Below are 23,042 nucleotides of genomic sequence, written 5' to 3'. Positions count from 1 at the left end.
TAATATGCTTAATACTGTGCTAAGAGATAAAGAGGTTACAGATAATTCATTGAATAAGGGTCTATTCCAAAAGGTTTTAGCATCTGGTAAGGAGCTAATACTGACAATCAACTAAGGTTACCAAGATTTATTAAGTGCCATCTCATGTAATTCAGAATTTGGAGATTACAGATCTTGGAATCTGTATCAATTCTGGAGAATCAATACTTCATTCAGTAAATATTCATTTAGAACTTATTTGGTGCTCTGTGAATGAGTTTCTGTTTGGAGTTTGCAATCTGATACAGGAAGTCAACAGAAGCAACTAACACAAGAATGGATTAAGTGCTAAATAGCAGGAGGATGCTTTGTAGTTGGGAAAACGTTACTACTGTAATTCCTGAAAGCAGAGTTGAAAGGGGAGGAGGAATTGTGAATGATTTTACAGTAGTTATTATTTTGGCCAAGCCTTGAAAGATGAGTAAGACTTTGAAAATAATAAAATATTCTATGCATGAAAGGGCATAGTTTTGGGGAGTATGCTCAGATGAAACAAAGGATGTTTGAAAGACAGTGCATTAATTTATTATTCCTATTCCTATTATTTTACAAATGTTATTATTAACAAATAACCACAAACTTAAGGCAATACAAATTTATGTATTATCTTAGAGTTCTGTAGGTGAGCACTCCAATACAGATCCCATTGGGGTAAAACTGAGACATAGCTGAGTTCGATTCTAGAGGCTCTAGTGGTGAATCCACTTCCTTGTATTTTCCAGCTTCTAGAGGTCACCACAATTCTGGCCAGTAGCGCTCATCCTTTACTTTCGAAGCCAACATTGCATTGCATCTCTCTAGTCATTCTTCATGGTCACATCTCTTTCCTGACTCTACTCTTCTGCCCCCCTTTTCCAGGATTGAAGGCCCCTGTGATTACCTTAGGTCCACTCAATAATCCCGGGTAATCCATTTTACAGTCGTTGGGACTAGCAACCTTAATTACGCTTTTGTAGTGAAACAACATATTCACAAGTTCTGGGGATGAAGTCTGTGGACATCTTTGGTGAGGGCATTGTTCTGCTTACCACAGGTAGTAAGGAGCACCTAATCTTGAGAGGAGAGAAGGCTAAAAGAGGAAGGGGTGTGAATGCACCGATAAGGTAATTGGGGAGCAAGTTTCTGAGGCTTGATATAAATTCTCATTTTTTTGGAAAACAGATTTGCCTGTTGAATATAAAATTGTTTGGACAGGCAATTTTGGCATGCAACAAAGCAGAAGATATTAAGAAGAGGTGGCAAGAATACACAGAAGAACTGTACAAAAAGATCTTCACAACCAAGATAATCACAATGGCATGATCACTCACCTAGAGCCAGACATCCTGGAATGTGAAGTCAAGTGGGCCTTAGAAAGCATCACTACGGACAAAGCTAGTGGAGGTGATGGCATTCCAGTTGAGGTATTTCAGATCCTGAAAGATGATGCTGTAAAAGTGCTGCATTCAATATGCCAGCAAATTTGAAAAACTCAGCAGTGGCCATGGGACTGGAAAAGGTCAGTTTTCATTCCAATCCCAAAGAAAGGCAATGCCAAAGAATGCTCAAACTGCTGCACAATTGCACTCATCTCACATGCTAGTAAAGTAATGCTCAAAATTCTCCAAGACAGGCTTCAGGAATAAGTGAACTGTGAACTTCCAGATGTTCAAGCTGGTTTTAGAAAAGGCAGAGGAACCAGAGATCAAATTGTGAACATCTGCTGGATCATGGAAAAAGCATGAGAGTTCCAGAAAAACATCTACTTCTGCTTTATCGACTATGCCGAAGCCTTTGACTGTGTGGATCACAATAGACTGTGGACAATTCTGAAAGAGATGGGAATACAGACCACCTGACCTGCCTCTTGAGAAATCTGTATGCAGGTCAGGAAGCAACAGTTAGAACTGGACATGGAACAACAGACTGGTTCCAAATAGAAAAAGGAGTACATCAAGGCTGTATATTGTCATCCTGCTTATTTAACTTCTATGCAGAGTATATCATGAGAAATGCTGGGCTGGAAGAAGCACAAGCTGGAATCAAGATTGCTGGGAAAAATATCAATAACCTCAGATATGCAGATGATACCATGCTTATGGCAGAAAGTGAAGACGAACTAAAAAGCCTCGTGATGAAAGTGAAAGAGGAGAGTGAAAAAGTTGGCTTAAAGTTCAACATGCAGAAAATGAAGATCATGGCATCTGGTCCCATCACTTCATGGGAAATAGGTGGGGAAACAGTGTCAGACTTTATTTTTTTGGGCTCCAAAATCACTGCAGATGGTGACTGCAGCCATGAAATTAAAAGACGCTTACTCCTTGGAAGAAAAGTTATGACCAACCTAGATAGCATATTGAAAAACAGAGACATCACTTTGCCAACAAAGGTCTGTCTAGTCAAGGCTATGGTTTTTCCAGTGGTCATGTATGGATGTGAGAGTTGGACTGTGAAGAAAGCTGAGTGCCAAAGAATTGATGCTTTTGAACTGTGGTGTTGGAGAAGACTCTTGAGAGTCCCTTGGACTGCAAGGAGATCCAGCCAGTCCATTCTGAAGGAGATCAGCCCTGGGATTTCTTTGGAAGGAATGATGCTAAAGCAGAAACTCCAGTACTTTGGCCACCTCACGCCAAGAGTTGACTTATTGGAAAAGACTCTGATGCTGGGAGGGATTCGGGGCAGGAGAAGGGGAGGACTGAGGATGAGATGGCTGGATGGCATCACCCACTCGATGGACGTGAGTTTGAGTGAACTCCGGGAGATGATGAACAGGGAGGCCTGGTGCGCTGCGATTCATGGGGTCACAAAGAGTTGCACACGACTGAGCGACTGAACTGAGCTGAACTGATTACAGTTTAAGTGAGCAGGTCTAAAGTAAGGAGGTATCATTTTATTGGTCTGAGGCAGCTTCTGCCCATTTCTAATTGTTTTTCATAAAAATTCATGACATCATCCCATAGGATCTCAGTAAGTGCAGTTTATGGTAATTTGGCTGAATTTGCTCAGTAGATATTAATAGATGCTGCAAGCCAGGCCTTACATCGTTCACCTACAATCAACAAGAGGAGAGATGAATCTTGACAAACTCCTAGTTAGCAAGGCTGAGGAGAGCTAAACGTGAATTTATAATGGGTTCAAACTGCAGTCCTTAAGGTATTTCCTTAATAAGGATACAAAACTGAAAAGCTGCACCTGGCCTACTGATCAAAGTCCAACTGCTGGCCCAGGCTCAACACAGCGCGAGCTCAACCTAGCCGCTTTCAGACACTGCCTCTTTCATCCCGCCCGCCGACCACCAGAGTCGGGGACTCGCGCCCCACGACTCCCATAGACTCCCAGTCCCCACCCCACTAGCACTTCAGCTTGAACTCCTAAAAGCGCCGGGAGGGGGAGAGAAAAAAGGGTGTGGGAAAGGCCCGCAGTCACGTGCCCCGAGCCGGCCATCTTCCGCTTTCGTCACTTCCTGGTGCGACCGTCGCTTCTGTCCGGGTGGGCTCTGGGCGCATTCGGTGCATCCTCACTGCGTCTGACAGTCTGTGCAACTGCCCCTTCCCTGTTCCCAGCGGGAGGGACATGAGTGTCCCTGGGCCGCCTTCCCCGGACGGGGTCCTGGCAGGGCCACCCGAAGTCCTGGAGGCCGGGGACCTGACGCCAGGTAAGTGCTATTGGGCCGGGCGGGCAGTCTGACCCAAGTGGGTGGTTCTCCGGGCTGCCCAGCTGGAGTAAGTTGCTTTCAGCAGCTGCTGACCCGAGACTGGCCGCGGGGCGGAATAAGGGAACCTTGCCCTGCCGGCCTTCCTACCCAGAGGAGGGGCGGGAAACGAGATCTGGGGGTGGAGGGGGGGTGGGAAAAAACGGCGTTTGGGGTGCTGTTCGTGGGGGTTGAAAGAGAAGCCATTCTGAATCTGCTTATTGACTGCAGCACACTATTGGCTATTTGTTACAAGTTAGTGGTTGAAGATGGATTTGCCAGGATGATTGGTTTGTTATTCAGAGAGCTGAGGTATCCGGTATTACTGACCACTCACTCATGAAATGCTTGTCTTGCTTGTTGACCTTATTGCATCCCTGTTCCATTCAGCAGTCTTTCTCAACCCGAATTCAAGGAAAGGTTTAAACCTGAATGGCCTAAGGCATCTACTGAATGTAATGAATCGACTTGTTCTGCATCCATAGTGGTACTGCCTATGCGTATGTACTATCCTTGGGAGAATTGAGAAACAGTTTGTGTGTTCTGTGGTTCAGATGAGGAACCCTAGATAAGAAAGGCTGCAGGACTTTGGACGTGCCTTTACTTGTACTTCCTGTTCCAGAAACATAGAACTTACCGCGAAGCTGATAGCTCTCAGGTCTTCCTTGGTCATGCTTTTCCTCAGTGATCTCCCTCTTCACACCTTCATAAGTTGCTTCTATAAATATGACTTCCTTGTATGTAAATGCAGGTTGGGTCTCTCTGCTGCTTGCTCTTCCATCTGCTTTCTGGGTACTTTAACATGGTCATTTTGCACTAATCTTACCCTACAGCATGTACTTAAGTAAATATAGATTTCTGATCCTATTAATGGTGCCAAGTCATGATCTCTTGAAACTTTGACATTATTCTTAACTCTTTCCTCCCACCCCTGTTTATTCCAAGGGATTCTGCCCTACAATTTCCTTCTCCCTTTTGTATTTTCACCCTTTAACAATAACAGTTGTAAGGCTAGTCCAGCTCCAGTCTCTTATTATTCTTCCATCCCATCTATCACACTGTCACATCACTGCCCCAAGATCTGGGTCCCATCATGTCACTTACTTGCTTGGAAACCATAAATGGCTCCTTACTAAATTAAGGGCCAAACACATTAGCTTGGCACTCAAGGGTCGTCATTGCTGGCTGCATAGTCTTAGAGCTACTATTCAGCTCACTAGTGAATCTCTCATGCTCCAGACACGCTGAACTAACCTCTCTTTCCAGAGCAGTCCTATGCTTCTTCCTTTCCTCTTGTTGTACCCCTTTTTCTCCAGTCTTAGAATTCTTCCCCATTTGGAGATAGCCCTCTGTAGGTTGTTGGTGGAAGTGTAAATTGGTGCCATCTCATAGGAAGGTAGTTTTCCAGTGTCTGTTAACAAATGCATAAACCCCTTGTCCCATTAACCTAGTTCTAAGAATTTATTCTACAGAAACAATGATATGAATATGCAAAGACAAGCACAGCTCACTGCAACATTGTTTGAAATAGCGAAAAGTGAAATAGATGGCTTATTTTCTGTAGGTGTCTTAGTCTACTTGGGCTGCTGTAACAAAATAACATAGACTGAGTGGCTTAAACAACAGACATTCATTCCTTGAAGTTCTGGAGGCTGTGAAGTCCAAGGTGTAGGTGTGAGCAAAATACATTCCTGCTGAGGACACTCTTCAGATCTTGCAGATGGCTGCTTTCTGCTGTGCCTTCACAGGGTGGAAAGAGAGAGTACTGATCTCTCTTCTTATTTTAAGGCCCGTATTCCCATCATGGGGGCCCTACACTTACACACCATCTAAACAATTATTTCCCTAAGACTCCCACCTCCAAATACCTTTACATGGGAGGTTAGGACTTCAGTGTATACATTTTGGGGGAGGACACAAACATTCAGTCCATAACAGCAGGGAACTGGTTACACAAACTATGGTAGAATTGTATTATGTTAAAAACAATGGAGTAAATTCATATATGTTGATACAGATGATACCTGAGATCCATATTTATGAGAAAAGTTACAGTATAAGCAATATTTCATTTGTGATAAAAACAGGGTTTAAGCATGAGTTTGCAAAGACAATTTCTTGAAGGCTATTTAAGAAAACTCCAGAGTGACTCTGTCTGGAGTAAGATAGCGAGAAGGCATATTTTTACTTTTCAGGTTATGCCCTGTTCTATTGTATTTTAAGTTTTTCACAATGAGTAACATTTAAAAAGAAAGAAGAAAGAAATGAAAATTCTATCCCATTCTTCAAGCTTCAACTCAAATGCCCACACCTCCTTTAGAATTGTTCCCCAATATCCCTGGTGAAAGTAATCTTTCTCACATCCAAGGGCACCTCTCACATTCTCGGATTCACCTGTATCGAGCCCTTTCAGGGAAGGGGACTTGCCTCATTTATTGTTGTAACCCCAGAAACTACTGCATACAGCATATGTGCAGCAAAAGTTTCTTGTCCCTGACAATAAAGCACCTTGAACTTAGGGAATAAATGTGTGTAAAAGATGAGTAACAGACTCTTCCAAATACTAACCAGAAGTCTGGGGTGGGGCGGGGGGAGGGTAGTGTCTGTGAATTAAAATGTTTATATAGCATAAGGAAGGTGTACTGGTTCTTTTTCCTTAAGGTTGAAATATTCTTATTTGTTTCTGCTTATCTGTGATCCTTTTGTTTTCTATATTTTTTTTAAAGAGAGTTGCTGCTGTTTGCACTATTTTGTAAAGAAGCCTTTAGCAGTGGCATGAATCATCAGATATATTTTATTAGGTTCCCATCTGATGGTACATCAATGGCAATATCTGTACATACTTTACTTTTCCCATTACATTTTTTATTTCATTTGTGGAGTGCTTCAGTTTCTAGCTAGCTCTTGTTTTAATATTGCCTTGCAACCTAGGGAAGTCCAGTTTGTTCATGTGTTTCTCAGGATCCAAATAAAAACCGTGCTATTTTATTTTGATCTCTAAAAGCTAATTTTGAATATATGACAGCCTGTTGTTTTTCTCAGTCTTGCCAAAATTTAAATCTGTGGTAAAAACTGTACTTGGAAAAGAGCTATAAACAATGTATTGTGGTAAATGTATTCTATATAATGACCTAATTTGATATTACAGGTTATTATTAGATTATGATTAAAGATAGGTATTTCAGAGTTTAATATTAATTTTGAAATGGTTTGGACTACAGTTTTAATAATGTGACCATTCACTTGGTTTTTTTTTTTTTTTCATTCTAGACCAGTGATTCTAAAATCTTACAATTCATTGAACCCTAGTTAGAAAATGTTTTGTATTTTTCTTGGTACGAGTAGTGATTGATGGGTATTCATGTTAGACATTTTTGAATGCCTAGCACAGTGCTTACACTGTTATTATTCAAAGGAAGAGCTGGCATCATGTCTAGATTTACACAGTGATGATTACTTTACACTATTTTCTATGATAAATTCAGATGAATCTCAAGAGAGGAGAAATTCTTAGAAAATCTCTCTCCTGCTCTCTGAAAGCTGACAAAACAACTGTCCTTTACATGTAAGTAATATATCAGGCTGTCTGCAAAATAAATGTTCATCCATTTCAGTCCATCGACCTGAAAGAAATATTTTTAGGCACTGCATTTAAAATATGTATAATTTGGAAAAGAAGAATTTCTTGCTTCCATTCAGTGATTATTCCTTCCTTTTAGGCCTCAGACTCCTTTAATAATTCATTGAAAACTCTAAATCCTCTACCCTGAAAAATACATAAACATGGAAATTGCACGTATTAATGTTCTTTTAATCTAGACATAACCTTGTGCTAGTAACTTAAAAATATTTTTTGAGTGCTCATAGCTTAATTTATAGAGGCTTCTCAGAAAGTAAAAATTAAAAAAAAAAAGATACTTATAGTATCCTGTGTGTGTAGTCTGAGCTCACTGCCAGCCTCCTTCCCCCCATCCCTACTACTCTCTTATCCCTGTGTCAGTTTAAAAGTTTCCTAAATACGATCTTTTGCTCGGGGACAGGTTTAAGTGACACTTCTCCAGATGAAGGGTTAATAGAAGACTTGGCCGTAGAAGATAAGGCCGTGGAGCAGCTGGCAGAAGGCTTGCTTTCTCACTACTTGCCAGACCTGCAGAGATCGAAACAAGCTCTCCAGGAACTCACGTGAGCCGGCGAAAACCACTGACACCTCTCTCCCCTCTGGCATAGTCATAGTTCACTGTATAAGTAACGTATATACTGTATTAGGGGTATATTTTATAGCATATAATACCATAGAGTATTTCTTTATCTTTTGTGATAGCAAATGGACATGGAGTAATTAAATTACACACATACTATCCTGTGATTTAAATGTAAAAAGTGAGATGAATGCTCCTAGAGTATTTGGTGTCTTCTAAGAAGTACGCCTAAATCTTATCTAGATGCTAATTAGTTTTGGTTTCTCACCACCATTTTAAGAAAGTACTGTCTCTTGGGAATGTTGCAAATGGGTTTATGTCTATTTCTGAGTAGAGCTGCAAAATTGTCTCCATGAGAGTCACATTTGTTTTCTGTTGTTGGTTCACATGAGTTGCCAGAAAGTTCTAATTACCTCTTCTTGAGATGACCCATTTCAGTCCTAGTTAATGGAATGGAGCTCTACTAGCTAACTAAAAGATTGGGGAATAAGCTAAGAGACGAACAGGATAAGGGAGAATGGAACCCATAGTGTGTGATCAGGGTGTGAGCCCAGAGTGTGATCAGTATGCAGAAATTATACTCTGACTTTATCAGTTCCCACCCAGAAACAAATACCTGAGTTTCTAATTCCTCTTGGGTTAGGACCTCTCTGAATTGCCCACACTGGCCTATTATTTCTTTTTTGTGGTGGTCAGCTTTAAACTCGCTATGAACAGCTGCTGCACCAAGGCTTTCTCTTTGAAAACTAATCTCACAAGCCTTTATTAGGGCAAAAGGAGAGGAGTAATCAACAACATTGTCCATTTTGTAAATAGTAACCAATGTTACAATCCTTGGGTTTGAAGATGATAAATGAGTACAAAGATGATACTGTGTTCTATTACATGTGGTACCCTACTGTAGTTAAGGGAGTTTGTAACATTCTTAGTTTTCTGCTAGTTCCAAGTGAGATATTTTTTTGTTCCTTGTGTGTGTTATGTCTTGTATTTTAACACCAGTCAGTGCTTGTGGCAGAAGAGTCATAAAGATTTTGTGAGTGAGTTTGGATGATGTGTGATAGACTGAAGGAGGGTAAGCAACTCTGCAAGCAAAGCACATTAGAGAACACTTTATGTATAAAAAGCTGGGAATCAAGTAAATGGAAAGTGTAATTGGTGAGGACATTGGCTGAAATTTAGTGTTTGAATAGCCCCATTTATCTTCTTAGGCATCTGGACAATGATGATGAGGATGATAGTAATTTCAGCTACTATTTATAACAATTGAATATGATAAATAAGCAGTTAGTAAAGTTCCTAAGTGTTAAGGAAAGATAAGCATTCATTATGCCAGCAAATTTGGAAAACTCAGCAGTGGCCACAGGACTGGAAAAGGTCAGTTTTCATTCCAGTCCCAAAGAAAGGCAATGTCAAAGAATGCTCAAACTACTGCACAATTGCACTCATCTCCCATGCTAGCAAAGTAATGCTCAAAATTCTCCAAGCCAGGCTTCAGCGGTACGTGAACCGTGAACTTCCAGATGTTCAAGCTGGATTTAGAAAAGGCAGAGAAACCAGAGATCAAATTGCCAACATCCATTGGATCATTGAAAAAGCAAGAGAGATCCAGAAAAACATCTACTTCTGCTTCACTGACTACGCTAAAGCCTTGGACTGGGTGGATCACAACAAACTGGAAAAATCATAAAGAGATGGGAATCCCAGACCACCTGACTTGCCTCCTGAGAAATCTGTATGCCGGTCAAAAAGCAATAGTTAGAACTGGACGTGGAACAACAGACTGGTTCCCAGTCAGGAAAGGAGTACGTCAAGGCTGTATATTGTCACCTTGCTTATTTAACTTATATGCAGAGTATATCATGAGAAATGCTGGGCTGGATGAATCAAGCTGGAATCAAGATTGTTGGGAAAAATATCAATAACCTCAGATATGCAGATGACACCACCCTTATGGCATGAAGAGAAGAAGAACTAAAGAGCCTCTTGATGAAAGTGAAAGAGGAGAGTGAAAAAGTTGGCTTAAAACTCAGCATTCAGAAAACTAAGATCATGGCATCTGGTCCCATTGCTTCATGGTAAATAGATGGGGAAACAGTGGAAACAGTGTCAGACTTTATTGTTTTGGGCTCCAAAATCACCGCAGAGGATAACTACAGCCATAAAATTAAAAGACGCTTGCTCCTTGAAAGAAAAACTATGACCAACCTAGACAGCATATTAAAAAGCAGAGATACTACTTTGCTGACAAAGGTCTGTCTAGTCAAAGCTATGGTTTTTCCAGTAGTCATGTATAGATGTGAGAGTTGGATTATAAAGAAAGCTGAGCACTGAAGAACTGATGCTTTTGAACTGTGGTGTTGGAGAAGACTCTTGAGAGTCCGTTGGACTGCAAGGAGATCCAACCAGTCAATCCTAAAGGAAATCAGTCCTAAATATTCATTGGAATATTCATTGGAAACTGATGTTGAGGCTGAAACTCCAATACTTTGTCCACCTGATGTGAAGAACTAACTCATTGGAAAAGACCCTGATGCTGGGAAAGATTGAAGGTGGGAGGAGAAGAGGACGGATGACAGAGGATTGGATGGTTAGATGGCATCACTGACTTGATAGACATGAGTTTGAGTAACCTCCAGGAGTTGCTGATGGACAGGGAAGCCTGTCGTGGTGCAGTCCTTGGAGTCGCAAAGAGTTTTGCACGACTGAGCTACTGAACTGAACTGAGCTGAAGCAAACTTCAGAGAAAGAAAAAAGAAATTTATGGGTCAAGTTAAGCGCTTTCTAGACTATTCCGTTGATCAGTGTTTCTGTTCTTTCAGTAATACGATGCTATCTTGATTTTTGTAGTTTCTGTAATGAAATTTGAAATTTGGTAATGTAAGTAATATAAGTCTTCCAGTTTTATTTTTCTTCTGTATGTCTTGGCTAGTCTGGGTCTTTGGCTTTCCATGTGAATTTTAGAGTCAGTTTGTTGACATCTACAAAATAACTTGCTGGGATTTAGATTGAGATTGCATTGACCCTATGGATCAAGTTGGGAAGAATTGATATCTTAGCATGTTGAGTTTTTTATTCCATGTACTTAGAATATCTCTTCCATATTTAGATCTCATTTATTTCTTTCATTAGAATTTAATAGTTTTTACATATAGAGCCTATATGTATTTTGTTAGATTTATACCAAAGTATATTTTATTTGACAGGGATTATTGTCAGTGGTATTGATTTTTTATTCTAATTATGCATTGCTGATATGTATGAAAGCGGCTGACTTTTGTATGTTAACTTTGTATTCTGAAACCTTGCTGTATCCATATTTTCATTCCTGATTTTCGTCTGTTGTTGATTCTTTGGGATTTTCCACAGAGGCAATCATGTTTTCTGTGAATAAAGACAGTTTTATTTCTTCCTTTCTAATTGTATGCTTTTTATTTCCTTTTCTTGTCTTTCTGCATTAGGACTTCTGATACAGTGTTGCCTAGGATTACTGAGAGTGGACTTTCTTTTCTTGCTCCTGATCTTTAGGTGGAAAGCATCTAGTTTCTTACTAGATGCTGTGGCTATTATTATTTTTTTTTAAAGATATTCTTTATCAAGTTGAGGAAGTTTCTCTCTTCCTAATTTGATGAGAATGTTTTTAATCATGAATGTATGTTGGACTTTGTCAAATGCTTTTTCTGCATCTGATGAGACCATATGGTTTTTCTTCTTTAACCAGTTGATGTGGGTTTCACTGATTGATTTTCAAATGCTGAACCAGCTTTGTGTATTTGGAATAAATCCCACTTGGCTGTGGTATATAATTCTTTTTCGTATATTGCGGGATTTGATTTGTTGGTATTTTGTTGAGGATTTTTGCATCTATGTTTTGTGAAAGATAATGGTCTATAGTTTTCCTTTCTTGTAATGTCTTTATCTGGTTTTGACTTTAGGATAATGCTGGCCTCATAGGATGAATTGGAAAGTGCCCCCTTTGCTTCCATTTCTAAAGGAGAGTGTGGAAAATTGGTATAATTTCCTCCTTAAATGTTTGATAGAAACTGTCAGTGAAGTCATCTTTCCTGGTACTTTCATTTCTGGAAAGTTGCTAATTATAAGTATAGGCCTACTTAGATGATCTGTTTCTCCTTGTGTGAGTTTTTGTAGTTTGTGTCTTTCAAGGAATTAGTCATTTCCATTCTAAGTTATCAAATTTGTGGGCATAGAGCTATCTGTAGTATTCCTGTATTATCCTTTTTAACATCCATGGGATAAGTAGCAATGACTCCCTTTCCATAAATTATGTTAGTGATTTGAGTCTTCTTTCTCTTTTTCTTTGTTAATCTAGCTGGAAGGTTATCAATTTTATCAATCTTTTTGGAAGAACCCACTTTTGGTTTCTTTCTGTTTTTATGTTTTCCAGTTGTAACACCGTGGTTTTGCTGTCCTACTTGTCTTGGATCGTTGACTTGCTGAGTTCTCCTCTCATCCATTCAGTGTTTCACCCTCTGTTGTCTCCAGTCAGAGCTGAAGGGACACTTATGACCTGTGTGGTTTGTGTGCTGAATGAGGAGATGTTACAACTGCCCTTCAGTCTCTTCATTGCTATTTCTTTTTGTCATCATTGTTTTCTGTCTAACATAGTTTTGGAAGCCCATCATGTCATACCTTTGTTTGTCTATATTAGTCTTCACAGTATTTGATTAAATGACACCCCCCCCCCCACCTCCCCCAGTGTCACTTATTCCCGTGATCCTAGCATTGGTTGATCTGGAGGAGAATATCAGAGAAGTTGGTTTCTCTTCCTCAATTTTAATGAGAAATCTTAGAAATTACCTGATGTGACCTTCTTACTTTGTAAATGAATTTAGGTTCAGAAAAACTAAATTTCCAAGATCACACAACTGGTTATTATCCCTTGATACTACATTTTTTTCCCCAGCTCTAATCTAAAAATTCATGACTTCTTTTCCTTTATGGTAATGTTACAATTTTAATATATATAAAACATCAGATTTCTTGGGCAAGATAGTATAAAAAACTTTTTCAGGGATAATACAGAGTTGCTAGAAATAAGTAATAAAATAATTAAAAATGGTTTGATGTTACTAGAATCTGAAATTGAGGCCAGAATAAAAGACATATTTGGTTATCAGAATGTGGCTTTGGAATATTATTTTGAAAAAGATTATGTTAAACTAAATAAGCATTGAAAAGTCAATAAATTTCCAACTTAATCTACTTTTAACATTAACCAAGATGAATGTGATTCCTTTTACTGAACCATCACTTAAAGTATATAGAGTTTATTTTGGCTGTATGCTTTTGTTTCAGACAGAACCAAGTTGTATTATTAGACACACTGGAACAAGAAATTTCAAAATTTAAAGAATGTCATTCTATGTTGGACATTAATGCTTTGGTGAGTATGATTTGGGGGTTTCCCAGGTGGCTTAGTGGTAAAAAATCACCTGCTGATGCAGGAGCCACAGGAGATGTGGGTTCAATCCCTGTGTCAGGAGGATCCATTGGAGGAGGAATTGGCAACCCACTCCAGAATTCTTGCCTGAATAATCCTGTGGATAGAGGACCTTGATGGGTTACAGTCCATGGGATCACAAAGAGTCAGCACTTACTCTCAAGTATGATTTAGTTGACAACAGCTTAGAGACAGGTTGTTTTAGAAATAGTTTTATCCTCCCAATTTTGTACTTACGTATGTTTGAGATTTTTTTTCTCTAATTTTTAAAATTTAGAATGTGTTGTTTAACAGGAAACCTTGATTTACTTTATTGGATCTTCTATTGTCTTGAATTGTTAACTTTCAAATGTTAAACTTGTGATAGGAAATTGAACTTGTATATGAAAGTCTGGAATAGATCTGCTCATAAGTAAAGACTAATAAAGAAAAGTAAACGTAAGGAATTTTGGGGGTGCTGTTTTTCCCTTTAAGGAAGACCATCTCTCTTTATCAAGTACATGGTTTTTAAAGTTAGCATTTATTTAATTGTATGGCATTTTTGTAATGCCATAACAAATTAATGCTGAAAGAGACTGACGGTCCTTGAGGGACCCTTTATATCTTTCAATATAAGTGGCAACAGTTGCATTTTGCCAGAAGCTTTTTAGCTTTTTGATGAGAGGAACTGATATACTTTATTTTAAGAAATGGGGAATTGACAGAAATAAGGAACTTGTGGCTACCTTTCTCTTTACCCTGAACATTAGAAATAGTGTAGTTTGCATGATTTTGTGGGCTTTCTTATATATGTCAAAAATGGACTTTCCATTGGAAAAATGTGGCTGATTAATGTTTTCCTTTTATAACAATCAAATCAAGTCCACCTTCTCTAGTGTTAGGCAGTGACGTGTGGTTGTAAATACAAAGTCTTCTAGTAAGTGGTCCCTGATTTGTGAAGGAAGTGGGCAAAACCCACCAACTTTTGTCTTTCCCACTGAGTTCATATAGCAGCAGAGCACATATTTGTTGAATGAATTAAGGATAAATGAAAGACCCAAGCAGATGTAATACTGTTGCTTCCATCTGAAGGGGCAGAAACTAAGTCTTCCTCTTTTTCCTTCTCTCAGCCCAAGAGTGGTTTTGATTGTCATGTAGGAATTGATAATAGAAGGCCAGAAAGAGAAAGAGGGTCTGTAAGCTCTCTAGCTCATCAGACTCTGACTTGACTTGTAGCTACATTAAGGCTGCTAAGCTCGCTACTGACACATCTTTCATTTTTGTTACCTGATCTTCTCTCTCTGTTACCTTGCTTCCTGAGAAAGAAGTGCTTTTTCCTTCTCTCCTATCTCTGGCTGAAATGGAAAGTCTGTACATCATTCATTGGGAAGAAAAGTGTCCTTACAGAGATTGTTCTCCTTGGTCTGACTTCAGAAGCCCAAAGAACATGACCAAACTTGTCCACAGCCTTCTCAGGGCTCTTTGGCCACAGCTTGGTTTTTCCAGATGGGCAGACACAACCGTCCTGTGTACCCTGCTCGGTCTTTCCCTTGTACAGAGTGTTTTACTTTTCTTGAATGAAACTGGTACCATTGTTGGATAGTCTTACTAAAATTTCAGGATTATACTGCATGTTTTTAAGGGGAAATGTTATCTTTACAGAATATAAATGTCTATGTTTAGTAACTTTTTAATCAATCTGAACTGAATCCAGTATTCTCAAAAGCCCTACTAGTGGTTTAAATTAAATTTAAACTTTTTGAATTAAAATGTGGAGATAATTAAAGCTTCAAAAGTTTTGACTAATTTAGGAAGAATGAGCTATAACTTAGATATTGGTTTATTCATCCATTTTGATATTTCAGTCTGTTTTAAGTTGACTTTTCATTTTACTTTTCCATCTTAAGTTCACTGAAGCTAAACACTATCATGCCAAGTTGGTGAATATAAGAAAAGAGATGCTGATGCTTCATGAAAAGACATCAAAGTTAAAAGTGAGTTGAAAATTCTTTTTACAGTCTTTACAGAAGTAGAGGATTGTCTCTTTTTCTTCAGAATTCATTTTCTGACTTTTTATATATTCATATACAATCACATACTTAATTCATGGTACATTAGTTTCTTTTAAAACACATTCTTATGAACCCCACTGGGTTTTTCTACTAATAACTGGGCTGGTGGGCTCACATTCTCTGAATATGTCACTGTAATTGTCATTCGTAGGAGTTTTGAGTAACAAACTTTTTGTATCAAGGAGACTTTAAATTACCCAGAACATTAAAAATTGTGAATCACTATATTGTATACCTATAACTTATATTGTACGGCAACTATACTTCAATAAAAAAATGGCCCAGGACAAATTTTAAAGTTAAATATGAAATTTATTACTATATAAAAGCACCATTACTTAAATTTTTTTTAATTTTTAAAGGTTATTTTCCATTTTCAGTTGTTACTAAATATTGGCTATATTCCCCTGTTGTACAGCACATCTTTGAGCCTGTCTCACACCTAGTCATTCGTACCTCCCAGTTGCATCTGCCCATAACCACTAGCACTACTGCTTTTAAACTAGGCCATAACCTATAAGCCTTTTGTTCTCTTGGCTTTTAATTTTTTTTTTTTTGACTTAGAAAGAGCACTTAAACTACAGCAAAAGAGGCAAAAAGAAGAGTTGGAAAGGGAGCAGCAACGAGAGAAGGAATTTGAAAGAGAAAAGCAGTTAACTGCCAAACCAGCTAAAAGGACGTGAGAAGTCAGATGTTGGTATCCTTCCTTTTCCTGTTCCTGTTCTGGATTTAAGATGATCCGGTGTAGACTTAATGTTAAGGTAGTGCCTTATACCACTGTGCTCTGTTTTGAAATCCTTTTCCAGGAGTGCTGTCTCTCTTCATTTCAGCCATTCAAGAAGCTTAAAAGACATAATGTCGCCTGGTTTGGATATTTGTATAATTTTTCAACTTTGTTTTGCTTATTTTTTAAATTCATTATTTTGGCCTTAGGTCATTTATAAACCAAAAAAATGGTTTGATTGTTTTAATAGTCTAGACTCTTTAAGTGGTTAAAATTTATTATGCATTGTTTAGCTTCTTAAAAACTATGGATTTGAAAGTTTCAGTTTCTTATTTTATGAAATGATTTGCCTTTCTGACAATACAATACTGGGTTTTGGCAGTTGCCTTTTCATTGTTTGGTTAAGAAATGCCAACTGTTTAATCACATATGCCACTGGAAAAGAGGTGGTATAAGCCTTTGTGAAGAATGTGATAGAAAAGTATATACACAGGAAATATTAGCATCTTAGACATAGGATAGGTGAACAAGATGCCATAGAGGTTCCACTGACCATATACTTTTATCTGCTTCCTAGCTTTGTTGTTGCTGTTTAGTTCTTACGCAGTTCTTGGGTTCAAAGTAGATTATATCTGTTCCTAAAATTGGGTGAAGGTGGTGTAGCTTTCACACAAATGCACTTAAATATTCATAATTTTTAGTCATCACACTCTGTGAGATATACAGTTGTGAAGTTGATAAGATAATGAACTTGACTTTCCAAGGGGAAAGTGTTACTGTTATTTCCAGCTATCCTCTGATTTGCTGTGTGGCCTTACATGTGTACTTTTTTGTGGTTAAAAAAAAAATTCTCAAAGTAGAATTATACATGGCAACTATCCGTTTTACAGATAATGACAAAAGTGGTGGAAAACTAGTAAATAGCTTCTTCACAAAGGAGGCAGCATGATATCCTTAGTGTTTTCTAGATCCCCCCCCCAGTATTAAATGTAGATATTTATTATGTGAGGGAAATATTATGAAGTTTCATTATTTTAAATTGAGCATGTATTGTCCACTTTTTTAGTATTATTTAATATCCAAATGATGTCCAATCTCTGTTACACACAGACTGTACAGAGTAGGTTAGGTTACAGATTATGATTAGAATGTGTCTCTCATAAACTACATTACATTTGGTGGGCTGGAAGCACTATCCCTGATCACATCCCAGGATGGAGAAAGCATTTAGATTTACGTTAAGTGCTAAGAACCAGTCTGTTTAAAGATTTTTCCTTCTTTAGTGAGTGAATTATGATCTCACAGTTCACTTGACTTTGACCTTATGTGTAAGAGTAAAAATATATTTTATTTTTAAAGGCTGTGTGTTACCCTCAAAACACTAGTTAAAACTACAGGGGTGGCAGGATCATGAGTACTGGCAGAATGACGCCACCTAAACTGCTGAATATGCTCATTTGCAACCTGACAAAGTCCGTGCATTGTTTCTTAAGAGTGGTTTGTGGCCCACCTGCAAAGATTATTTGAAATACTGGTTCTTGGACACCATTCTCAAACTGCTGAAGCAAATCTGTTTGTTTTGCTTTTTTTTTTCTTCCTGTTTTTTAAAAAAGTTTTGTCAAGTGACTCAGATGTACTTTATAAATTGAGAACCACTAGTCTGGTGATCCAGGTCAGAGTCTTCCAATCTAGGCTGCATATTATCACCTGGAAGCTAAAAAAAAAAAAAAAAAGTTTCTGAAAGATTTTTACTCATTAGTTCTTAGATAGGGCCCATGCATATTTTAAGGACCCTCCTAGATATAAGCCTGATTCAAGGAACCACTGGTTGAGACTTTGTAGTGATTTAGATTTATAAGGAATAAAATAATGTGAAAGCTACCCAGTAACTCTTGGGATTACTCTTATGAATAAATTCTTAAACTACTGCTTTTGATACGAAGTCAGATTTAAGACTGAAATAAATATGAAATAGGTATAGAATTCTGGTAAATTGAATTTTTGTGATCTATTTTAAAGCAGATCATGTTTATTGAATGAATGGCAAGATACATGTATTTTTAGAAATGTGTTTCCATTTTGAAGATTTCTTAAAATGTTGAGAATATGTATTGGCATCCCCTATTTTGGGGGCTTCCCAGGTGAAGCAGCAGTAAAGAACCCGCTTGCCAATGAAGAAGACTTTTGTAAGAGACTTGGGTTTGATCCCTGGTTTGGGAAGTTTCCCTGGAGAAGGAAATGGCAACCCACTCTGGTATTCTTGCCTGGAAAATGCCATGGACAGAGGAGCCTGGTGAGCCCCAGTCCATGGGGTTTTAAAGAGTCTGACACTACTGAGCAACTGAGCACGCACCACTATTTTTAGGTCAATTGTAAAACAGAAGTACTGTTACCTTGGTAATTAAAATCTAAAACTTTTAGCTGTATTTCAGTAGCATACACACATATCTTACTGACTAAAACTGAGCAGAACCCTTAAATTAGTCTTGCTGTTTTTTGTACAAAATAATGAATTGGTACTTGAGTTGAAAAAAATTGCCTTTGGTATTTTGTTTGGAAAAAACTGCCTTTGTTTTGATTATGTTTGTCTATGTTTCAGTACGTATATCATATACATACTAAAGTGATGGGAGTTAATCTTGTATTTACTTTGCAGGAAATATCATGTAAATATGCAGACGTTGAATGTAGTATGGATTGTGTCTGCAGTGAGCTTTTTGGTGGGTACAGTTTATATGTGCCAGTTATATACCCTCATATACTTGCCTGATTTTGAGCTTGTAAAAATGAGAACTCGTTTTTACACATTTAATAAAGGAAAAAAGGTCTGTGAATTATCCAGTATCATCTGTCAAGCACTGATGTGCACACAGCCCTGTGTGCTTTATGTACTTTATTCAGACATTCTGTTCCTTTGCTTTCCTCTGCTGTCATCTTCCTCTCAGTGTTCTCTGTAGGTGTGTCACAGAATGACTGGTCTGCTCATGAGATCCTTTTCAACAAGGTGATGGCAAGTGTTACGAAAAGATTCTAGCTGAAACAACCCAACTTTATAAAATTCTTCACTATTTGAGAATAAGTTATACTTTCAGTGGTTTGGTAAAAAGTGCTTCATGAAGACCATACATAGCCTATGGAAACTCCAACTATAATAGAATATTTTAGGTCAAGTTTTTAATTTTTTTAAGGTGGTAGTCCTTGGGCATCTGGAGGAGGGACTTCTGTCAATGGCTTTTGAAAGAGACATGAACTCTCATAAATTTCTCACAGAGATTTGTATATATGAGTTTCTCAGGATTGAGTCTACAGATTTCATTAAATTCTTTTACAAATAAATTATATATATATATATATGGTTTCCTTAAAGCAGTGATTTTTAATCATTAACATTCAGACCTCACTGTGCACATATTTTAAAAAGTAGTTTCTAGGCTTCCCTTTTGAAGGAAGATGGTTCCTATTTTATATATTTGCTGAGAAATTATGCTTGTACCGGTGACTCAGACATTTAAGATTTGTTCTAGTTTAGCTCTGCTTGCATGTATGAGGCCAGGTGCCATCTAGTCTTCAGGTTAACATTTGAGTGAAACTATTCAGTGGGTTTGTTTTCAGAGCCACTAAGAGAGTTTAAGGGAGTAGTCAAGGGAGACGGTTCTAATGACTAGTTTAAAAAGCACTTAAATGGGGAGGGAGGTGGGAGGGGGGGGTTCATGTTTGGGAACTCATATACACCCGTGGTGGATTCAAGTCAGTGTATGGCAAAACCAATACAGTAGTGTAAAGTAAAATAAAGTAAAAATAAAAATTAAAAAAAAAAATAAAAAGCACTTAAAGCAAAAATTCCAAAGAAATACAGTGTGAAGGAAGGGCAGTCAAAGAGAAGATAAGTAAAATTTGGAGTTGGTTGAGTATGGTAGTTGAGTAAGAGAAAAGGAAAGGCTAAGACTGAAATAGAAGGAAACAGTGATGTATCTTTTGTGTACCCTGAAATAAGGGAGGCTTATAGGCATGTGAAGAAGAAGAATAATATTCACGTGTTTTAGATTAACATCTCTCCCTCCTGTCCCTTCATCTTAAACTGAAGAAAAGGTTGTAGCTAGCTGTTCAGTCTGGTGTAGATCATGCATATTCCCAAAGTGCTTCAGGAGGCCTGCAAGGTTCAAATCTGGGTAAGTGTACATAGGTGCTGCTCACTTCCATTCCAGGTTTGACTTTTATTAGGACTTTGAAAAGGAGAGTCAAAAAGCATATAGAACTTGGTACAAGGGAATAAAAATACAATCTTAAAATCTGCTGATTTATATTTTAGTCTCATCTAGAAAATACCTTCACAGCAACATCTAGACTGGTATTTGTCCAAATAACTATATAACATGATCTAGCCAAGTTACCGGGGCTTTCCTGGTTGCTCAGATGGTAAAGCATCTGCCTGCAATGTGGGAGACCCGTGTTCGATCCCTGGGTTGGGAAGATCCCCTGGAGAAGGAAATGGCAACCCACTCCTGTACTTTTGCCTGGAAAATCCTGTAGATGGAGGAGCCTGGTAGGCTACAGTCCATGGGGTTGCAAAGAGTCAGACACGACTGAGCCTAGTTACCACGTAAAATTAGCCATCACAGTTGAGACTGAATTGAATCTAATAGGAGAGAGAAACAGATACTTAAAATGGCTATAATAAAAACCTGTATTACATAAATGCCAAATAGGGAATATTAAAAAGATTAAGTTCCTGAGATTGTAACATGGCTTAGGAGCTGGTAATCCTTGGATAATCCAAGCCATTGCTTCTATTCCTGATTACATACTCTGTTAGATTTAAAAAGATAGGCAGTCCCAAGCTCTTGGGAATAAAATGCGCTCAGAGATAATGTGTGTACTGGACTGTAGAAGAATAGATGCCACATCCATTGTAGCATTATTCCTTCTGTATTAACTAGGGGTCTGCTCAGTTTTCTTAAAAATGGCTTCAAAGAAGAGGTAAATAGTTTTAGAAAAGACTCAACAGATGAACACACCTTAGACTTGAAACCCGATGAAATACAGAAGGGACACTGCTGCCATCTTGTGGTACCCTGCTCCCCTAGTCTACGAATTCTGTATTGTCTCAACCAGTTTGATGAAGTTTGGCCTAAGCATTTTCAACTATAGTTTTTTTGTAAGTCAAGATTTCCTGTATGATCTGAATTTTTGTTTAAGCAGTGAGATGTTTGAAAGTGATCTGTGAAATATTTGATAAGGTTTAAAATTACATTCTTCTAACTTTTTGAATCTTTAGTTTGATGTTAGGCTTGAAGTTTCTTTCTTTCTTTCTTTCTTTCTTTTTTTCTTTCTCCAATCATATAATCTGTCATTAGCCACCATGCTTGGAATCCTGGTCTAAGAAAAGCATTCTAGGCCAAAAATAGATCTGGTTGTGGGCAAAGGTCCCAAGAGTTCTGTGCTTTGATTCACCTGACTCTTCCCCTTGGTCCTGGCCCAAGGGCAACCAACCTATGGGCTCAGTAGTGGAAAAATTAGTCTGGCAGTAAAAACTGCCTAGATGGGGACATAGAGAATCTCTTTGGCTTAGTCAGTTACTGTCTTGGGAATATGTAGATCAGAGTACTCACTTTTAGTACTTGAAGGAGAAATGAGAAGATATATGGAAACAGAACAGCTGAGTGTTACGGGAGTGAGGGGAGGAGTAGGGATCCATGAATTTCTGCTTCTGAAATGGGACAAGGTCCTAGGCCCCTCAAAATGTCCTGGATCCTGAGAGCTATTTTCCTGTAAAGGCTTTGTGCGACCTGGGTGCTGGGTTTTTCTTAGCTTCCTATGGGCTTTGATTACTGGGCTAAGATTGCTATTTTCCACAGATATTTTACAGTACCACCCTTCCGTTCCCTACTTCCCTTATTTATGAGACAACCTTAACAGTTCTCTATTTATTACAACTTTAAGCATCTAACATTGTCATTGTCTCCTGCTCTAGCATATTATATTTTTCAAATATACATTATCTAGTTTAATAAGGAACTCCGGCTTCCCAGGTGGTACAGTGATAAAGAATCCACCTGCCAATGCAGGAGAGGCAAGAGACTTGGTTTCAATCCCTGGGTCAGGAAGATTCCCTGGAGAAGGAAATGGCAACCCACTCCAGTATTCTTGCCTGGAAAATTCCATGGACAAAGGAACCTGACCGGCTACAGTCACGGGGTTGCAAAGAGTTGGACACGACTGAGCACACAAACGCATGATCTAATTTAATAATAAGGATGCTGTTTAGGAGCTTATGTGTTTCTATGCCTGCTAATCCAGGAATTCAAGGCGGAAGGCAACACTGGCCAGCGCCCGGGTGAGTCCTGCCACTAGCCCATACTTGTTCTCATTGCTTGCTAGCATTTGTTTCGTCCAATTTCTTAGAGAATTCTCATCTCTGGCTGGATCCATAATCCCACATTTGCCTCCAGCTTATTCCCAAGCCTGAAGTTCAGAGCCCCAGATCGGCTGAGTTGCCTTCCCAGTACCATATCCTTACTAGCATTTTATCGATGAGGACATTTTGCAGTTGAGGACAGCTGAGATACACTGAGTCTGAGTAACTGCCCAGATCACACAACCACAGTTGGTGGAGTGAGATTTGATTCTGGGAAAAAGCCAAAGCTACCACATTGCTGGGGAGTTTTCCTGGGCCAGAGACCCTAGGAACAGAGATAGAAATAGGCTTACTTTAGGAGTTTTACTTTAAACCTTCTGATAAAACTATTCCAATCCCAAAGAAAGGGAATGCCAAAGAATGCTCAAACTACTGCACAATTGCACTCATCTCACATGCTAGTAAAGTAATGTTCAAAATTCTCCAAGCCAGGCTTCAGCAATACATGAACCGTGAACTTCCTGATGTTCAAGCTGGTTTTAGAAA

The 23,042-nt window shown here is 38.5% G+C and overlaps 1 protein-coding gene and 1 long non-coding RNA gene across 2 annotated transcripts in view; one reads left to right on the top strand and one right to left on the bottom strand.

Moving 5' to 3' along the window:
- LOC121819982 (uncharacterized) overlaps positions 1–23,042 on the bottom strand; it is a 51,274-nt gene that overhangs the window by 12,613 nt on the left and 15,619 nt on the right. The window lies entirely within an intron of this gene.
- On the top strand, positions 3,523–16,100 carry BLOC1S6 (biogenesis of lysosomal organelles complex 1 subunit 6). Its single transcript, XM_042252523.2, has 5 exons — positions 3,523–3,673; positions 7,750–7,891; positions 13,222–13,309; positions 15,253–15,343; positions 15,982–16,100. Exons 1-5 carry the CDS (start codon positions 3,592–3,594, stop codon positions 16,098–16,100), a joined length of 522 nt encoding a protein of 173 aa, XP_042108457.1. The 5' UTR covers positions 3,523–3,591.

The sequence above is a fragment of the Ovis aries genome, chromosome 7 (assembly GCF_016772045.2).
Source record: "Ovis aries strain OAR_USU_Benz2616 breed Rambouillet chromosome 7, ARS-UI_Ramb_v3.0, whole genome shotgun sequence".
NCBI classification, from domain to species: Eukaryota; Metazoa; Chordata; class Mammalia; order Artiodactyla; family Bovidae; genus Ovis; species Ovis aries.
This window is presented reverse-complemented; position numbering and strand designations above follow the sequence as displayed.